General features: G+C 35.6%; 1 protein-coding gene across 3 annotated transcripts; it reads left to right on the top strand.

The window, feature by feature from the left end:
- Positions 1–272: 272 nt before the first annotated feature.
- LOC131029210 (uncharacterized) lies at positions 273–16396 on the top strand. Of its 3 annotated transcripts, none has more exons than XM_057959617.2 (9): positions 273–442; positions 574–716; positions 11583–11672; positions 14693–14803; positions 15019–15276; positions 15365–15425; positions 15533–15604; positions 15724–15839; positions 16071–16396. In XM_057959617.2, exons 2-9 carry the CDS (start codon positions 691–693, stop codon positions 16162–16164), a joined length of 828 nt encoding a protein of 275 aa, XP_057815600.2. In that variant the 5' UTR covers positions 273–442; positions 574–690; the 3' UTR covers positions 16165–16396. The 3 variants fall into 3 exon arrangements, with proteins under 3 accessions (XP_057815600.2, XP_057815603.2, XP_057815601.2); XM_057959620.2 differs by having other exon boundaries at positions 274–442; positions 659–716; XM_057959618.2 differs by having other exon boundaries at positions 275–442; positions 577–716.
- Positions 16397–16976: the final 580 nt, after the last annotated feature.

The raw sequence follows: 16976 nt of genomic DNA, 5'->3' as shown, positions 1-16976 counted from the left end.
AAAAATTGAGTTATAAGTTAAAGCACAATTGTTAAATTGAATCATAATAAAGTCCTAATTTAATAATTTGAAACTTCATAAAAATATAATGCTAGGAGTAGAACTTTATGAACTTGGAAGTTAATGATTAGAATTGCAATCCCTATTGAAAGTTATGTCCCTTCCCTATTTAAAGTCAAGTCCTTGTGATTAATTAATATATTATGTTAATTTTTTTAACAAATAAAATTTCGTAGTAGATACATCCCACTCTGTATCATTTTAAATATAGACTAAAAATGTATTCTAACCTAGACTTCTTAGGTTTATTATGTATAGATGAATGCTTAGCAATCGTGCAGTTTAATTCAGCAGAATTAATATAGCTCGGCGTGCCTTGTCCTTCCGCAGCCTTGGAAGAACGGAAGGAAGGAACCACATCATTTTTTCTTCTTCAGCAGAGGTTCTATTTTTTTCGGTTTTGGTCATTGTCTTCATTGGCAGTCTCAGTTTTACAGTATATGTGTTTTTTTGTGAAGTAAAACGTGGACATTATGTGTTGATTTGCTGGATTTTTTTGTTAATTTGCGACAGTAGACGAATCTTGTACGGCCTCTTTACATTGACATCGCCTTACTAATCAGCGGCCCTGCTTGGGAATGTTGATATCGGCTTGAAGGTGGAAAGAAGCCCTCGGGAAGTTAATACATCATGGAAATCTCGCTTTCCCTTCCGAGGTTAGTAGTTCATACGTCCTTTTCATTATTTTTGATATGGTAAATTTCCCAATTTCGGGTTTATCGTCGGCATAATTGCCAGCTCTAATGTTTTAGTCTCAACAGCTTTGTTTAGTATTGGGTATACATCTCATAGGGATTATTTAGTTTGGGAGGAATGTGTCTGTTCAAAATGTGGGGGCATTATAGGCGGTCCGAAAGCAAAGACTGCATGTGCCAGATTCAAAACTTTCTTCAACTTAAACGCATTGTTCAGAATAGACCTTTCAATTAAACATCTGGGTCAAGTATGTGTACACATTTAGAGGCGACTCTTTACCTGCCTATTTGAGGAGGAGACGGTAGGAAACAAAAAGCAAGGGATTTCTTACCTGAGACAATTGAAGGACAACCCTTCATAATGAAGCAGCAGCGTTTTGAATTTTGTCTTGCATCTTTATATACTTCAAATTTTATAAAATTGCATGATGGAAGTGTTATTGTGGTCTTATAAACTGTTTTGGTCTCAACTTCAAGGGTGTGAATAAAATTATATCATTTCTGTAGTCTTGTGAAAATGCAATTACAGGTCTGGTCAAAACTAACCAAATCAGCGAAGGATTTATTACACACCTACAATCTTAGATGCTCAATTAGTGATATTAAAAACAAAAATCTGTTTTGTTTGAAGTTTTTTTATATAGTCTATCAAAATGTTGTTGCCAGTCTGTTTAAGATTAACCAGAACAGGTAAAGAGTTTCTATCCACCTGCATGCGCTCACATTCAATAAAATTTGGTGGCTGCTATTACAAAGCAATAGAAATGGCCTAGGTTATTTTTTGTTTGAAAAAAAAAAACCATTGCTATAGTATACTGGTTTTCCATGCCATTTTTTTTGTAAATTAGCCAAAGAAATTTGATATTTGTAAATGATAAAATCACTGGAATAAAATAAGTGATTATTGGAAGCTTTATTTGATTTTGCCAACGAAGACATGAGATCAGTGGGATATAGGTTCTGTAGGACCGTTAGAGATTGGGATGTTGGTTTTATAGGAGCATCCGTTTTGGCTAAACATTTTTAGATAGGATATATTGGTTTTATACTAAGTTGCTGGTTTGGGTTTGGGCATCGGTTCGGGTTTGAGAACCTGGTACACTGGTATGGCAAAATTTTGAAAAGGGGTTTGGGTTCATTTTGGGGTTGTTAGTGCAAAAACAATGTAAAAGTTATATATATAATTTTTATGCAGCCTAGAAGCATGAATTCAGATTAGAATGTTACATAGCATCATATAAACAACAAAACGAACATAAACTTGCAATCATAGCATTACGACACTACCGTCATAGCATCATATACATCAAGTTCAATATCAAAATGACAAAATAATAATATCGAGTTCAAGTATCATTGTCTGAACAATTGGAACTATAGTTTTAATTTTTAAAGTTTAATAATCAAATGAATTCTCTAAATTGTCAACTTCATCATTCTCATCCTCCTCATCATTAACATTGGCATTAGATGAACCAATGCCAATGCCACTTCCACTTGCACTATTTGTTTGCTTGCTTTCCGAGTCATCAAATGCAACAAACTCAGAAGCGAAAGCATCCAAGTCAGTATGCTTTGGCTCTATATCCCACATCTTTGACTGCCCTTGCTTGTAGTCATGTTTTTTGTGTGAAAGAAGACGTAGATTGGAATGCACATATACTAAATTCTCCACTCTTTTCATTGCAATCTATTGCGCTTTACTAAGGTGGTGAAAGGGTACGTGCTCCAATTTCTTTTTGATGCAAATGAACTAGCAACCTATGAAGACAAAGTAAACAATAAAGTTATTAATTTATAAAATTAAAAATTACTAGCATTCTATAAAGACAAAGTAACCATAAATAAAACTTGTGATAAATTCTAATTAATTAAACTTGTGATAAAACTTTGACTGCGAGGGGTTGTAGGTTTTGGAAGCATGTGCCATGGAAGTATCACCAACTATGAGCATCCTTCTTGAATCTATGAGGAAGAGCGTCAACACTTAGATCATTTTTGTTCACAAATTCTATGAACTCATTTGTAATCACACCTCGCACATCATTTTCAGGGGACGGTGTAAGGAATGTTGCCTTGTACCCATCAGACACTTCTAAATCTCTCCATGGTGCAAGCCTTCTGGATTGATCAATAAATTTGCTATAGTACTTTTGTGCCAAGGCATAGGCAAGATGTAAAGGAACGGTCTTCTTATTCCACCTTTCTACAACAATGACTTCAAACTCCTCGGGGTCTTTCTATTTTGCATTTATAATGCACTTCATTTGCTCAAGCATTGAATCAATGCCATCATAAATCTCTCCAATGCAAGGCCTATCCATGTTAGTGTAGTGAGTCATGCTCATAATGGGCTTAGTGAAACTAAGGATATATTTTACACGATCTAACAATGAGTCATCCAATATCCTAGCCCTAATTCTTGTTGCCCTCTCAGTGTTGCTTTGCTTCCATATAGCTTGATTTTGGCTGATCACCATATTACAAAGTGCCACTTTAACTTTCACAAGTCATCTCAAGTCGATTGTGTTTGATGCAAAATGGGTCTCAGTAGCCTTTAACAAAAATTAATGCCAAAATGATTAAAAAATAAAGACAAAATTTAAAGAAGAATACACATTATAGGTTACACAATCAAATTATGAACATTGAAAATTAAAAAAAAGTAAAATTAATAACAATTTCACTTACCTTCAATATCTACAAACTCGAAAAAGATCTAAAAATCCCTTGAGACATGTGGTGGTTTGTGATGAACATCTGGATGCCTCAACCTCTGCATACACCTGTTTGATCCAATCAATTTTATTCCCAATCTTTTGTAGCATAAGGTTGAGTGAATGGACCACACAAGGTGTCCAAAAGATGCGATGATAGCATTCCTCAACTAACAAACTTGTAGCTCTACAATTTTTTTGTTGTCCATCATGACTTGAACAACATTACGGGGTCCCACTGTCTCAATGGTAGAGATGAGAATATCTACAATAAATTGTCCATCTTTTACTTGGATCTCACAATCCACAACTTTCAAAAACATTGCCCTACTAGGAGACACCGCTATGACATTGGTTAAGGGACGATTTTTAGAATCTTTCCGAAGCCCTTATGGGCTTCAGTGCATCTTCAACCCCCTTCACCTCTCTTTCCAACAAGGTTCCACGTACCGTCTCATAACCTAGGCCCTTATACCCTTTTGGAGCTTCATTAACACTTTTCAACATTTTTTTTCAATATAGGGAGCGAACAACATTGAAAGCCAACCCATTTGCATATATGCATCTTGCTACATCTTTGCTGGCAATGTCTCGACTCTCATTTTGAAATGCGGTTTCTAAAAGCCCCTTTCATCTTTTGTGTGCAATGGGTGCTTCACTTTCAAGCTTAGTTGTGGAAAAGAAGGGGTGGTTTTCTACTACAATATTGGGATTAGATGGGGGCTGCATTCTCTTTGTTTTTTTTTGTAATGGTCTGATTTAATTTATGGGCTTCTCTCTCTTTTTCTTCTTCATACTCTTTAAGATATTTCAACACCATCTCTTGTGGTATAGGCATACCATTTTTTCCAGGGCATTTTTTGATGCCTCTTCTTGATATTCCATACAAATGGCCTAGCACTTGATAATATGAACTATTACATTCTTTATCACATCCTTGACATTTCCAACGAAATCCCCCACCTCTTGGAAGTGGTCGTATCATAGATGGAATACTTGTAGAGTACTTAGTGGAGTTTTTTTGCTTGGTGAGTATTTATGCCATTAAGTCATACCAAAAACTCGAAAGTTTTTGGAAAAAGCTCGTTGAGTTTTCCGTGAGTTTTTCACAAAAACTCGACGAATCTCTAGCAAAAACTCAGCTGCATAAAAAAAGTCCCAAACACGTCAAAAAATTATCTAATTTGTTTTTTTAAGTCAGTCTCATTCTCTTCATTAGAATATATTCATGAAATATAACATTTAAGTATAAGAAACTTTTTTCTTTATTTATTTTTCACCAGTGTTCCACGGAAACGCGTTTCCCCCTCCCAGGCCCAAGTTCCCCCGTCCCCAAAGCCCGTCCCCGCGTCCCCCCATCTCCCCGTCCGCAACATCTGTGGAACACTGTTTTTTACGTATATATTGGTAGGATGTTTGAGAGTAGTTTCAGATCTCTAGGAGTTATAATGCAAATTCTAGGTCTCAGAAGATATTTTGAATTTTCAAATTTAGTCAAATTTCAGTAATTAGTAGGCTCCTATCAACATTCTCTCGCTCTCTCTATCTCACTCACTTTGTTTGCCCCAAATTTTAGACCTATCTATCTTCTCCCTATCATTCTTCTTCTATCCTCTCTTTCTACCACTCTCTATCTCACTCTCTCCTCTCTCCCTTAAGATCTAGACATATCTCTCTACCCCTCTCTCTCTCACCCTCAGAGCTCCGCGAGGGGTGCTACCCTCAAACCTCATTTTGGTGAGGTGGAAGAGCCACATCGGACACCTAGGACTAGACCCTCTAGTTTTACCTCTCCCCCGGGTTTCACTAGAGATGGGAAGAAGATGTAAAATGTTTTGATATAGTATTTACTTTTAGTTTTACAAAAATAATTTGCTATTTCATTTTGTTTCAGTCCATCAGCCATCAGCATTTCACAAGAGGATGCTATTTTGTATCCGATTTGCATTTAATTTATCAAATATATCGAAACTCAACTTATTTCTTTTGTGTACTCATTTATTGACTCATTGGATGCATCTCCTCATTGAATTTTGGAAAAAAATGCATTTTTAATTAAATTTAAGCAATTATTTTAAGTTGCTGAGTTTTTGCCAAGTTTTCGTTAAGTTCTTACCAAGCTTTTTTTGGGGGGCCTTGGCGAGGTTTTGCTTTTGGCAAATAGTTCAACTATGGGTCGTTTAATGTCAACATACTTCCATTGGGGAGAATTTGGATATGATATCTGTTTTGTTTGTTCATTTGTGTCTATGGAGGAAGAGGTAGATGCCATTCTAGTTCCTATGGCAAGAAATTATATGAACATATTCAAAAACAAAAACAAAATAATGAAAAAAAAGAGGTAAACTAAACAAATAATGTTTCGTGTTTGACAGTTTGTGAGACAAAAATGGTTGAAAAAAATGTACAAAAACCTACCTCTTTCAGCTAATGGAAGCTTGCAAGTGTGTAGAAATGATGCTGCAACACTTGTTCAAGCTTCAAAAATAAATCTTCAACTCCTTCTATTTTATGGTGGAAGTCAAACTTTGCTCAACCTACAATGGAAAAATTGATGTTTGCAAAACAAATGAGGGAAAATGAACTTATATTGTGTTTGAGATGTCACTTTTAGGGTTAAATTTGCCTCATACAAGTGGCAGATTTTTAAAAAGAAATGAAAAAAAACAAAACTTTTTGGCCGCCAAACGCCCGGGTTCGCCCAGGCCGAACCAGCCCGCTCGGGCGCATACCCACAGGCGAACCAGACCCGGTCCCAACTACCGGTACGAGGGGCCTAGAGGACCAAACCCTGCAACTTAGGTTTTATAAAATCTGCTTGAGCTGTTACTGTGCGGGCAGAAGATCAATTTGTGATTATAGGCTCTCTGATTGTAATAGCTATTTTATTAAGAAGTTTTAGATATCCTTTACATTTGAACTGAGGGACAAACTTTGGGAACAGATGCTGCGCAGTCCTTATGATGGACTTTTCAATAGAATTACATCATAGATCCATTCTTCTCCAAGCAAGTGACCAATCAAATATCTAATAAGACCCTCTGTTTTTAACATGGGATAGAGACATGGGATCATGAATTTCTATTTCCATGTACTTTGAAAAAGTTCTTTGCCATGCCAAAAATCTATTGATTCTTTGCTTGAAAAAGTTCTTTACATGAATATCTTGTGACTTGTCGTTAGTAGATGGATATAAATATAGATAGGTTGATACAATGATTCTTGGCATGATTAAGTTGCAAAGACATGCCTCCAAGTCAAGTATACTTGAAATTGAGATTTTCAACTTTATGACATACAATTATTTAATTTCTGTAATAATCCCAGTGTGATACCATCCCTAGGGTAGTACTGTTCTTTCAATGGAATGACATCTTGAAGCTTCAACTCTTTTTGGGAGAGAGCTGCTCCTAAGAAAGCTCTGTCATCTTAAGTAGACAAAACACCAAAACTTCCTGAAGTATTCTTGTCAGTTAGTTCATCTAATTTTTCTATCCCTGTCTTATACAATCTAGTTGAAGCCATGGAAGCTAGTCTCTCAATCTTAGGGAAATCATCCATCAAATCAACCTTGGGCGCATCACCGGGCTTTTCAACTTTGCTAATCACCTTTTCTATATTAATATGATTCAGCTCTGTTTTCAGTGCCATGCCCATGACTCTGCACAACTGGGGTCACCATCATGGCTGTCTTTAGGAATTAAAGACAATCTTGGTGGCTTGCTTGTCCGTTCACTTCTTGATCCTTCCAAATGTAATTCAAGACCATGTTTCCCTTGCCCTTTGCCTCAAATAGACCAACTGTTTTTCAACAATGGAGAGTGTGGCAGCTGTTCTAGCACACATGAATCTAGGTGCATCTTTTTGCATCACATTCTCTTTTTCTATTGGCAACAGTTTTTCTGCATGATAGTCATTTACTTCTTAAGAATGGTCTTGTTGTTTATCATTTAAAGTCTCCAATATTAATCGATGAATTGCTGTCAATGAACAAGCAGATGATATTAAGCTATCTTTATCAACTTTGCTGTTCCTCTGGAGCAAAGCCAGCCCTCTGTGCCTCTTCTAACTCCAACTGCTTTTTATGATCTTCTCTGAATATTTTATTGCTTCGCTCTGAAGCTTGAGGATCTATGTGAATGGATATTTTTCTTGCTCCCTTATTTGAAAGAGTCCCCGCAGCATGACTCAAACTACCTTTGTCTGTCTTTTCATTATTTATATTTGATCCTTTATCAGAGTCAGAAAGCAGAACCCAGATATGAGTTGTGAAGGGTTTATCGAGTATGATTGACTGGAGCCAACTTGGTAATCATCTCCAATAGTGGAACTTGTATGTTGACTACCTTGCGCTTCTTGTTCCTTGGCACTCATCCTGTCATCTCCTTTACATGTACTGATAACCTCCAGAAAGTCCATATAAAAAATATTAGTCATAACAGTATCGAATTTCCTTTTAATGGAATGCTCCTGAACTGTTTGGTTATCAGATGGATCTCCAAAACTTATTGGAAAGATATCATGTTTAAAAGTAAGCATTTGACTCTTTGTACGAAGTAACCCTCTGGATAATATTGGACTCAAGAAAATAGGAAATCGAGAAGACAAAGGTGTTATCAGTAGGAACATTTACAGGCACTGAAAAGCCAAGTGTAGTATTCCTGCATGATACTACGAGGTGGCCATGAACATGAGGAGTTGAGGGGTAACCAGGATCCATTCTTGTAGGAGCTTGAGGAATGTTGACAAGCCTTGGTCACTTAATTCCAGAACTGCCTATCCTTTCTCATATATCATGAAAAGTATATGATAGCACACAAGTAGGCAAGGTACATCTCTCAAATGCATGTGACACTATTTTTTTTGAAGATGCAAGCTCCACTAGAGGTAGAAGCCATTGCGACATTTCAAGGGCATGCTGTTGAATGTCCTGTGTTTGTACACCATATATCTAACAGTCCCTTCACCATAACATGTGAATGTCGTCGATCTTGAAGAGAGGGATCCTTATGCCCCAATCTATAGGGTATAACCATCGTCTCTCCAATATCGTTAGGATTTTTATGATAAACTTGCAAATCGTCATGGGAGTCGATCTTAGTTGAATCATTCTTCACAATGGAATAACTAATATCTTGCATATTATCATCACATGGTTAAGTCATTTCCATACATTGCAAATTACATGGTTCAATTACTTCCATACCTAAAAGTTGGGTGGACGCTTCTTGGACATAACTTGCAATTATTGACACACCTTCCTTCAATTCATGCTCGTTGCACCCAACAACTGGATTCTTTCCCACCTTTGCTTTATCAATCTTTTGCTGATACACACAATCATTACAAATCAACAAGGAATTTTCACCTTCGACTTGCTTATAGGGTTCCTTTTGTTTTTGCTCCATGATATCTTGTGATTCTAAATTTGCCTGATCTTTTTGCTTCTTTCTTTCCACAAAGTTGTCCAAACATATTTTAATTTGTACCTCTATCTTTCAAACATTGTTCTATTCTTTTGTCCATTCACTCTAGAATGCAATTAAAGATATCTTCAAGTGAATCTATAAATCTCCCTCTCTGCTTTTCCATTGTGCAGCATTAAAAGTTAACCCAACGGGTTGGCAAGATCCAAGCTCTAATTCCACTGTAATAATCCCAGTGTGATACCAACCCATGGGTAGTACTGTTCTTTCAATGGACTGATATTATTTTATTAACTTACAGATACATACTTAGAATTAACTACTCAAACTTGAAACCACAGTATTGAAATAACATCAATTTTTACTGCCCATGACATGCTCGCTCTGCTATGCATTAAAGATTTAAACAATAGTACAGAAAGTACACAGGAGAAAACCAATAATTATTTGATTATTGTCTGACCTTGATTAAATGTCATCACACTGGGCGATCTCAGTTCTAGTCATTGTTCAGTTTGCAGAATTTGGTCCTGCAGCTTTAACAATGATAATACCAATCAACATGATGTTTTTGGAGTGACTTGGGAGTTCACAGGTGTTGCATCACTATTCATTTGATATTGTGCTGTGTTAAAGACATCTCGCTTGCTTCTGCTATGTAAGGTGGCTTCAATTAATGAAGTACAAATCTTCTTTCCTGATGTAGACCTCTGAAACTGGGCACCTCCAGCTGATGGTGAAGTGGCTGAAGCCAATGTGTAATGTTGGTTGATCAGAATCAAGCTGGGCTGCGCATTCAATATTGTTCAGTGTTTATGATGATTTGCAGACCTGGGCGTAATGGGAATGCAGTTATATCTGGTACACTCCTCTAAACTGAATTTAGCTGAAATACAATAACTTGAGCAGGGTTTTTGTCCTGCCCAGGGGTGCTGTAGTGGGGGTTTCGCCCCAATTCGGCAGGTTGCAGAACAATTCTGAATTGTTAACATCTCATTCTTAATACAAGAGGAATGAAGCTACCTAAATACCACAGTCCATGCCAAGAGCAAGTCCGTTTGGGTTGTTGAATTTTTCCTTTGGCACCAAATCAAGCAAGCACGAGTTGGCCCAAAACATTATTATTAAAAATAATAATTATTATTTTTATATAATAGTGTTTAAAAATACTCTTTAGTTAATTAAAGAAAAATAATATTTATTTGAGCCCAGCGAAATGGACATGACAAGATCCAAATTAGAATTTTGTCTTTATCATTTTATTGGATTGAATGGAATGGGGAAAATTTCTCTAGAATGTTTGATTGCCATGTGCCTCATTGGAGGACTCCAGTTGCTTGGCAAGTAATCCAATATAGGAGATTATGTGAAACAAGGTGAAGAACCAGGATGGATAAAGTAGAAAATTGTTGAGCTTGAATATGGGTGTTGGAGGTTTTTGCCAGTAAAAGGTGGTCCTTAAAAGGGAGAAAAAGACATGTTGGATCAAGAGATATCTACATTAAATTGTTGTATAGCTAGGTTGAAAGATAAAATTATGAATACAAGACTTTTTCATGCTTTCAAATATTTTGGACCTTGCTATATATTTCATGCTATGGAATGGGTGAAAATCACAACAGTGATATGAAAAGGAAATTTTATGTTCCAGGTCTTCTCGAGGTCAATTTTTCTAATAACAGTCACACTGCCTATTTGAAATGTCACTCCCCCTTATTACATTTGGAAGTCATTCATTACCCAGGATCCATATGATCAAGACTTGTGAAAAACTTGAAACCATTTCATATTCCCATTATAAATTACACTAGAAGTAGACAAATTCATAATAAATTGCTGCTAGTACAATATATGATGTATAATTTGGGATCCCTTCAAGGCTTGTTGAAGTATTTGAGGCCCCAGTTGTTGTGGAGGAAGTTTTAATTAGCCAGTTCACTTTTAACCATTTGTTCATTAGTTCGAAAGAGACCAGCCGTATAATTGAAGATGTAGACAAGTTGGGAGTGATGGACCTATGGATGTTTGAAATCATTAATAATGGTTGGTTTCTGATTATGGAGGGCATATCTTAGCAAGCATTTATCAAGTTCAGGGATCATGGCTTTTGGTTCTAATGTGTATATGAGAGAGGTTAATGAACTTGTTTGTAAAATATGAGAACCTGAAAAACACATAATAAAAATAGATGAAGGCATCGAGTTAATATTATTTGAACAAAGCAAGTTACTCGTTTGCTTTTAGAATTTACAGTTCATTTTTGTGATCTTATTATGGTTGTTGTTTTGGAGTGAGCAACACAGCTTGTAGCATGGGTTTTGATCTCTTAACCTATTTTGGTGTTACAGATACTTTTTACCATTTAATAGTGAATCTCATGCTCAATCTTTACAGGAAAATTGTAATACTACAATTTGTTTAGTGAATCTCATGCTCAATCTTTATAGGAAAATTGTAATACTACAATTTGTTTTTGTACATATTTACCAGGCAAACTTCAAGCACAGTTTTAGTCCTATGTCCAATATTTGACTTACTATCTCGCAATATCCAAGTAATCTTTGTGACCTTTTTTCTTTTTTGGGTCTGCATAAAATTGTTGTCAAGGTATTTTGATTTGAATATAAACTTTAATGTTTTTTGACTTAAGTTCTTGTCTTATACTTTTGTTTTCACTATTGCAGTATTAAAGATAAGGAGGAGGAGGATGAGGAAATAGCAAAGCAACTAGCAAAAGCCATAAAAGTCTGTTTATCTGAAGTCCCAAATAAACAGTAAGTATTCTTTTCTATTTGCTGAAGAACGTGATAAGTTTACTTATCAATCACATCTTAAGCCACCACTTTGAAATTACTGCAGAATCTGAGAAAAAAATTTAAAAGAAAGACATTCATGCTTATCTCAGGATACATAGCATAAAAGTTGTAAGTAAATAACTGTAAGATTTTATCTGATACATAGTATACAGCATTCCCTCATTACTAATTTTTAGATGTACTGCTTGAAATCCAAGGCCTTTCAAGTGTATCTGTCATCAGAAGCAAAAGATTCTACCTCACTTCTTTATTACTTAGTTTTGTACTCATTGAAGAACATTGTTTGTCACTTGCTTTCAATATGTAGTTGACACATGTAATGTCAAATCTCAATTTGTCAAGGTCTTCCTAATAACATCAGTCAGAATGAATTGAGAATTGTTGCTACGTATTTGATTCTGTATACACATGAGATTATTTTTAGCAACATAATGCTAAAGGGTATCAAATTCTGTACTTCTTGAGTGGGCCTGTTGGTGAAGGCATGTGTACTCCATATTGGAGGTCATTAGTTCAAAGTCTATGGTGGATACGGTTTTAAACCTAGTTGAACAATATATTTGGTTAGTGGGAAAGCAATTCTTTTGTGGATACCACCAGTGATCTGTCAAGCATGAAATTGGTGTTTCACTTGGCAGTGACCCGAAAAACTACAATTACCAAACATGGTTATTGTTTGCAGATTAAATGGTCTCTTTCTCTCTTACAACTTTTAACTTTTCCATCAATCCCTGCTTTTAGTCCAACCAACTTCATTTCATCCACAAAAAAATCAGGTCTTAAATAGAGCTGTACACAATGAATTGGCTATCCTGCACACAAGACATTTGGCTTCAGAACCCAATCTAAGACTTAAAGTTACTACAGACACGGGCATTGAGCTATGCCCCGTTTGAATCAGTATTTTAGATGCTGAAATTTTCTCCAAATCAAGATAGCTACCAGTTGTATTTCAAAATTAGTGCAAGGAGTAAAGCCTTTGTTCTGAAACTTTTTAGACTGTGCCAACAATAAGTATTAGGCAGTGGACCTAGCTCTCTTTGTTTATCTAATTAGGCAATCTTTGGGATGTGGGTTTACCAATTGACTTTTTTGGTCAATGATTTAGTTTCAATATAGCTAAGATGTTTTGCAGGAATTGGGTAGATATTCATAAAACAGAATTTGATGTCTTACAAGCATCTTCCAAGTGTCATTTCATGTCTTCTTGTATTAATTTTGACACTAGGTTGCAAATGCCAAGGCCCAAGTCCACTAAAATGGCTGACTTGAGCCTGAGGAGACTGAGTCAGCTGAGAGATGTGCTGTTATTTGGTTGGATTTGACCAAGAAACAAGTGACTGAAGGCACTTGGCTAGTATAGTTGTCGTGAGAAGGAAATAAACATGAGGACCCCATGAGTGAGAAGTGGTAAGGACCTAATCAACAGTTTGAAATACTAATGCCATTGATATGGGAGTGTAACCCAGTGTTTTTTCAATCTTATTTATTTTGTTTGTTTTTTCAGTCTTTAGAAGGAGGCATTCCCAAACCAAACATTGTTTGATACCCGCCTTGAAAGTTATGCCAAGACAATGAATGGTTTTATGCTTGCTGATGTCTCTGGCTACAAATAATTCACTTTGGGCCTCTGGTAGTTTAGCTCCAATGAAGAAAAAAGCTGGATGAGATAGATGACAAAGGTGGAGCAAATATTTACCAACCTCTACAGCTTACACTTTTCATGTGCTCACGTTTAAATTGGAGAGCCGAGAGAGCATGCAGGGAGAATCATCTTTAAAATGAGAAACAAGAAGCTGACTTCTATTTTGGGAGAGCAACACTCTTCGAATTTTCCTTAAGTGCAGGCTGTGTCTAGCAAACAGATAAGCAATAGCAGAAATTGCAAGTATGCAAGCAAAAAGGAAAGGTGACTTGGTGGCAGGATCAGTTCGATGCATCAGATCAAGAGTATCCCACTATGTGCCACCACAGCAGATCATGTTGAAAGATGATCTTGATTCATTGTACACAGTTGGAATCTAAATATATTTGGTGTCTAGATTGGAAGTATTTGTTGTCTTGTGTGGTGAAGATTGTTATAAGAAGGCATGGAGTGAAAAAGGAAAACACTAGCGTTGTGCAAAAATCATATAGCTAAGGAAAAGAAAATATGTGCCACTTGGTTTATTACTCCACAGGATTGATTTTACAGTTCCCAAGATAGAATCTGTCAATTTTTTATTATTTGAGTTTATGAGTGATGTGGTAAGTCATTGCAGATGAGAGCAAAAAAGCAGTCTAAAGTTAGTTTTCCTCCTGTTGTCTTCTTACTATTTTGAGTGAAGTTCTATCATAATGCTAAGAACCCAATAAAGAGTAAATTCTAGTGGCTCAATTACAGACACCATGGGAAATTCAGTGGTTTTACTTTATATAAGTACGGTTATTTCCAAGTGACTTGACTTGTATGTTCTTTAGAAGAATTTTCTTGTAATAATTTCTAAGTGACTTGAGTTGTACGTTCTTTATAAGAATTTCCTTCTAAAAAGGAAAGCAAGGTTGCTTTGCCAAATAAACCATGGCTAATTCAAGCCAAGGACTCTGGTACAAACTGGGATATGTGCCTTAATACATTACAATTCAGGGCAAAGGTCTATTTTCATTATGGTTTTTAAATCCAACAGGAATTCTTACTGTACCTGAGCATGACGGTGCCCCAAGGCACACTCAAATTCTGTGTTTTTCTGTTCGTAAAATGATATGACATGCTAGGGTGGTAGGTTTTCAAATCCTTTTCTTAAAGATATTGATAGGAAAAAAATCATCTTGCGGTATGTACATCCATGCTATGTGTGGGCATGCATATTATAGCTTAACAGCAGATGGTGCTTCTATTTTTAATCCATGGGTTACTTTTTGAATTTTGTGTTCTTCATTCAAGCAACTTTATGTTCTGATCTGAAAAGTAGATTTTTCTGTTTCCTGTTTCTCTGAAGGAATACATCACATGGTAAACACATGGGAGGCATTGTTACTACATTCAAAATTAAGGGATCCAATGCAGCGAAGGACAATACTGCACAATTGGAAATCCCTAAAGAGAAATGGTAGAGCTTTTATATTTTGTGCTTAAGTATTAGTGATAGCTATTTTCTCAAATTAGGCAAGTTATTGTAGAGCTTAAGGTGTCAAAATAATTTTTATACAAATACCATCTTAGAATACGTTTTTTTCACTTTTATGGATTGTTTCAATGATTTATGTTTTTATGCAAAAAAAATTAAATTAGCATTCCAGTAACTCTTGTTTTATGTGTAATCAGTCTATCAATGACAGGACCAGATGAATCAAAGTCTTGGACACCTGAAATACATTTCGCTTCATCTAGCATAAGAAGTAAGTATGATTCAGAAAAAAATAGTAATAAGTCAGCTCAAGGACTTGATAAATGTGTGATAGAAGCGTCGGCATGGAAAATTGAAAAGCAGCTCCAAGATGGACTTGTGGTTCCACCAACAAATCCAAAAAAACTGAATCAGTTAATCCGGAAGCAAGTCAAAGACACATTAGGCACTAAATGGTAATTTGTTTAAGCATTTAAAGGCAAATAGATGTGCCATGCTGAGGGATTCATGTTATTAATAAAAATGACAAATTTGCATCAATAGGTTTGATATGCCAGCACAGATCATCACTTCCGAATTGAAGAAGGATCTTCAATTATTGAAGGTAGCTATTAGCATAATTTTAGATGGAAATTAATTACTTATAGGTATTATGTGGTTACGATCTTGGATAGCTGATTGTTTCCAAGTTTTTTTTTCATTGTGATACAGTTGAGAAATGTCATCGATCCTAAAAGACATTACAAGGCGGATGATTCCAAAGGCCTCCCTAAGTATTTCCAGGCAAGTTATGATACCCTTTATGGTTGTAGATGCTATCTAGTCATATGCTTTTGGTGTTCTTCTTGTAGTTGTAGGTGGATATAAATTGTTTTATTTTACCTTGGTTTTGCATTCTTCAGGTGGGGACTGTCATAGAACCTGCTACAGAATTCTACTCGGCAAGGTTGACAAAGAAAGAACACAAGCCAACTATTGCAGATGAACTGCTTTCTAATCCTGATCTTAGTCGATACAGGTGAGGCTGATCATCTATTATTTTCTTGGTTTTAATACCAAGCTTTAAGAATGATTACAATTTCTTGCTTAATCCAAGATCTTATCTATCATGTGGAAGCTTAGAGAGTAATTTATTCCTCAAAGCCAATGCAATTTTCTTGACTGCAGTCTGGGATTATATTGTGCTGGAATCCTTGTAAAGTGTTTTTCTGTGTCCTGATAGCCTTTAAATGATTGATTTTTCCTACAGGAAACGCAAGAATGCAGAGTTTGACAATCAGCAGAACACTGTTTCCAGGAAAGGTCGGAAGACGAAAAAACATTCTCGTAAGCATGGAAGATAATTTTGTCGATTGCTTAGTCCAAAATAATATTTTCATTTTTAGTGCATCTTATAGCAAAGAATACATACCCTATTATTATGGGCATTGTAAATGTTTAATATGCAATTAGATCCGTTTTGTAGCATCAACTTTAGTGTTATAAAGTATTTTGAAATGTTGAAAATTTGGAATTTTGGAAACAATAGTGTATGTGAGTATGGGAATAAAATTTCATCTTTGTCCTAAATATAAATGTCTTCAAAATGGTGTAATTTCTTTTTGGGCTATTCATAATATTAATTCATTCAAAAATAGAATAATTGTAATCTCTTTCATAGAGATAATCACGTTTTTGGATGTTATGGACTGTTGTATTGTTGGTTCTTATTGGTAGCTTGTTGACTGCCTTTTATAATGTAATTTTTTCATCGCTTGATTCAATATTTTTGGAATTGTCAGATAATGAATACTTTTGGAAGCTATGTTTTTCCTCTTTGAGGGTTTTCCCAAGGTACACCATGTGTTATCTGGTGAAATGTTTATCATCTTTCCATATGGTAGCTGTTTGACTGCCTTCTATGATGTTTTTCTCTCATAAGGTTATGTAGGAAATGAATCATGATCTTGTATGATTTTCCTAATATACACATTATACATTTGCTTTTTCTACATATTTGAATCTGCTGCAAAGTAGCTTGGGTAAGCCTACAACACAACCAATTATCTTTATCTAACCAGGAAATTATGCAGAAAACCCTAAATAAAAATTATACTACCTAATCTTAAATGATAAACTCATTTGGGGTGCCATTATTTGAAGAAATTGAATAATA

The sequence above is a fragment of the Cryptomeria japonica genome, chromosome 3 (genome assembly GCF_030272615.1).
Source record: "Cryptomeria japonica chromosome 3, Sugi_1.0, whole genome shotgun sequence".
Classification (NCBI taxonomy): domain Eukaryota; kingdom Viridiplantae; phylum Streptophyta; class Pinopsida; order Cupressales; family Cupressaceae; genus Cryptomeria; species Cryptomeria japonica.
This window is presented reverse-complemented; position numbering and strand designations above follow the sequence as displayed.

Bases quoted from the DNA above. Each gene is read 5' to 3' on its own strand.
- LOC131029210 (XM_057959617.2), top strand. From the start codon at position 691: ATGGAAATCTCGCTTTCCCTTCCGAG. The intron at 15,426-15,532 runs GTAGCTATTAGC...ATTGTGATACAG, and splicing joins AGGATCTTCAATTATTGAAG to TTGAGAAATGTCATCGATCC. The intron at 15,840-16,070 runs GTGAGGCTGATC...TTTTTCCTACAG, and splicing joins CCTGATCTTAGTCGATACAG to GAAACGCAAGAATGCAGAGT.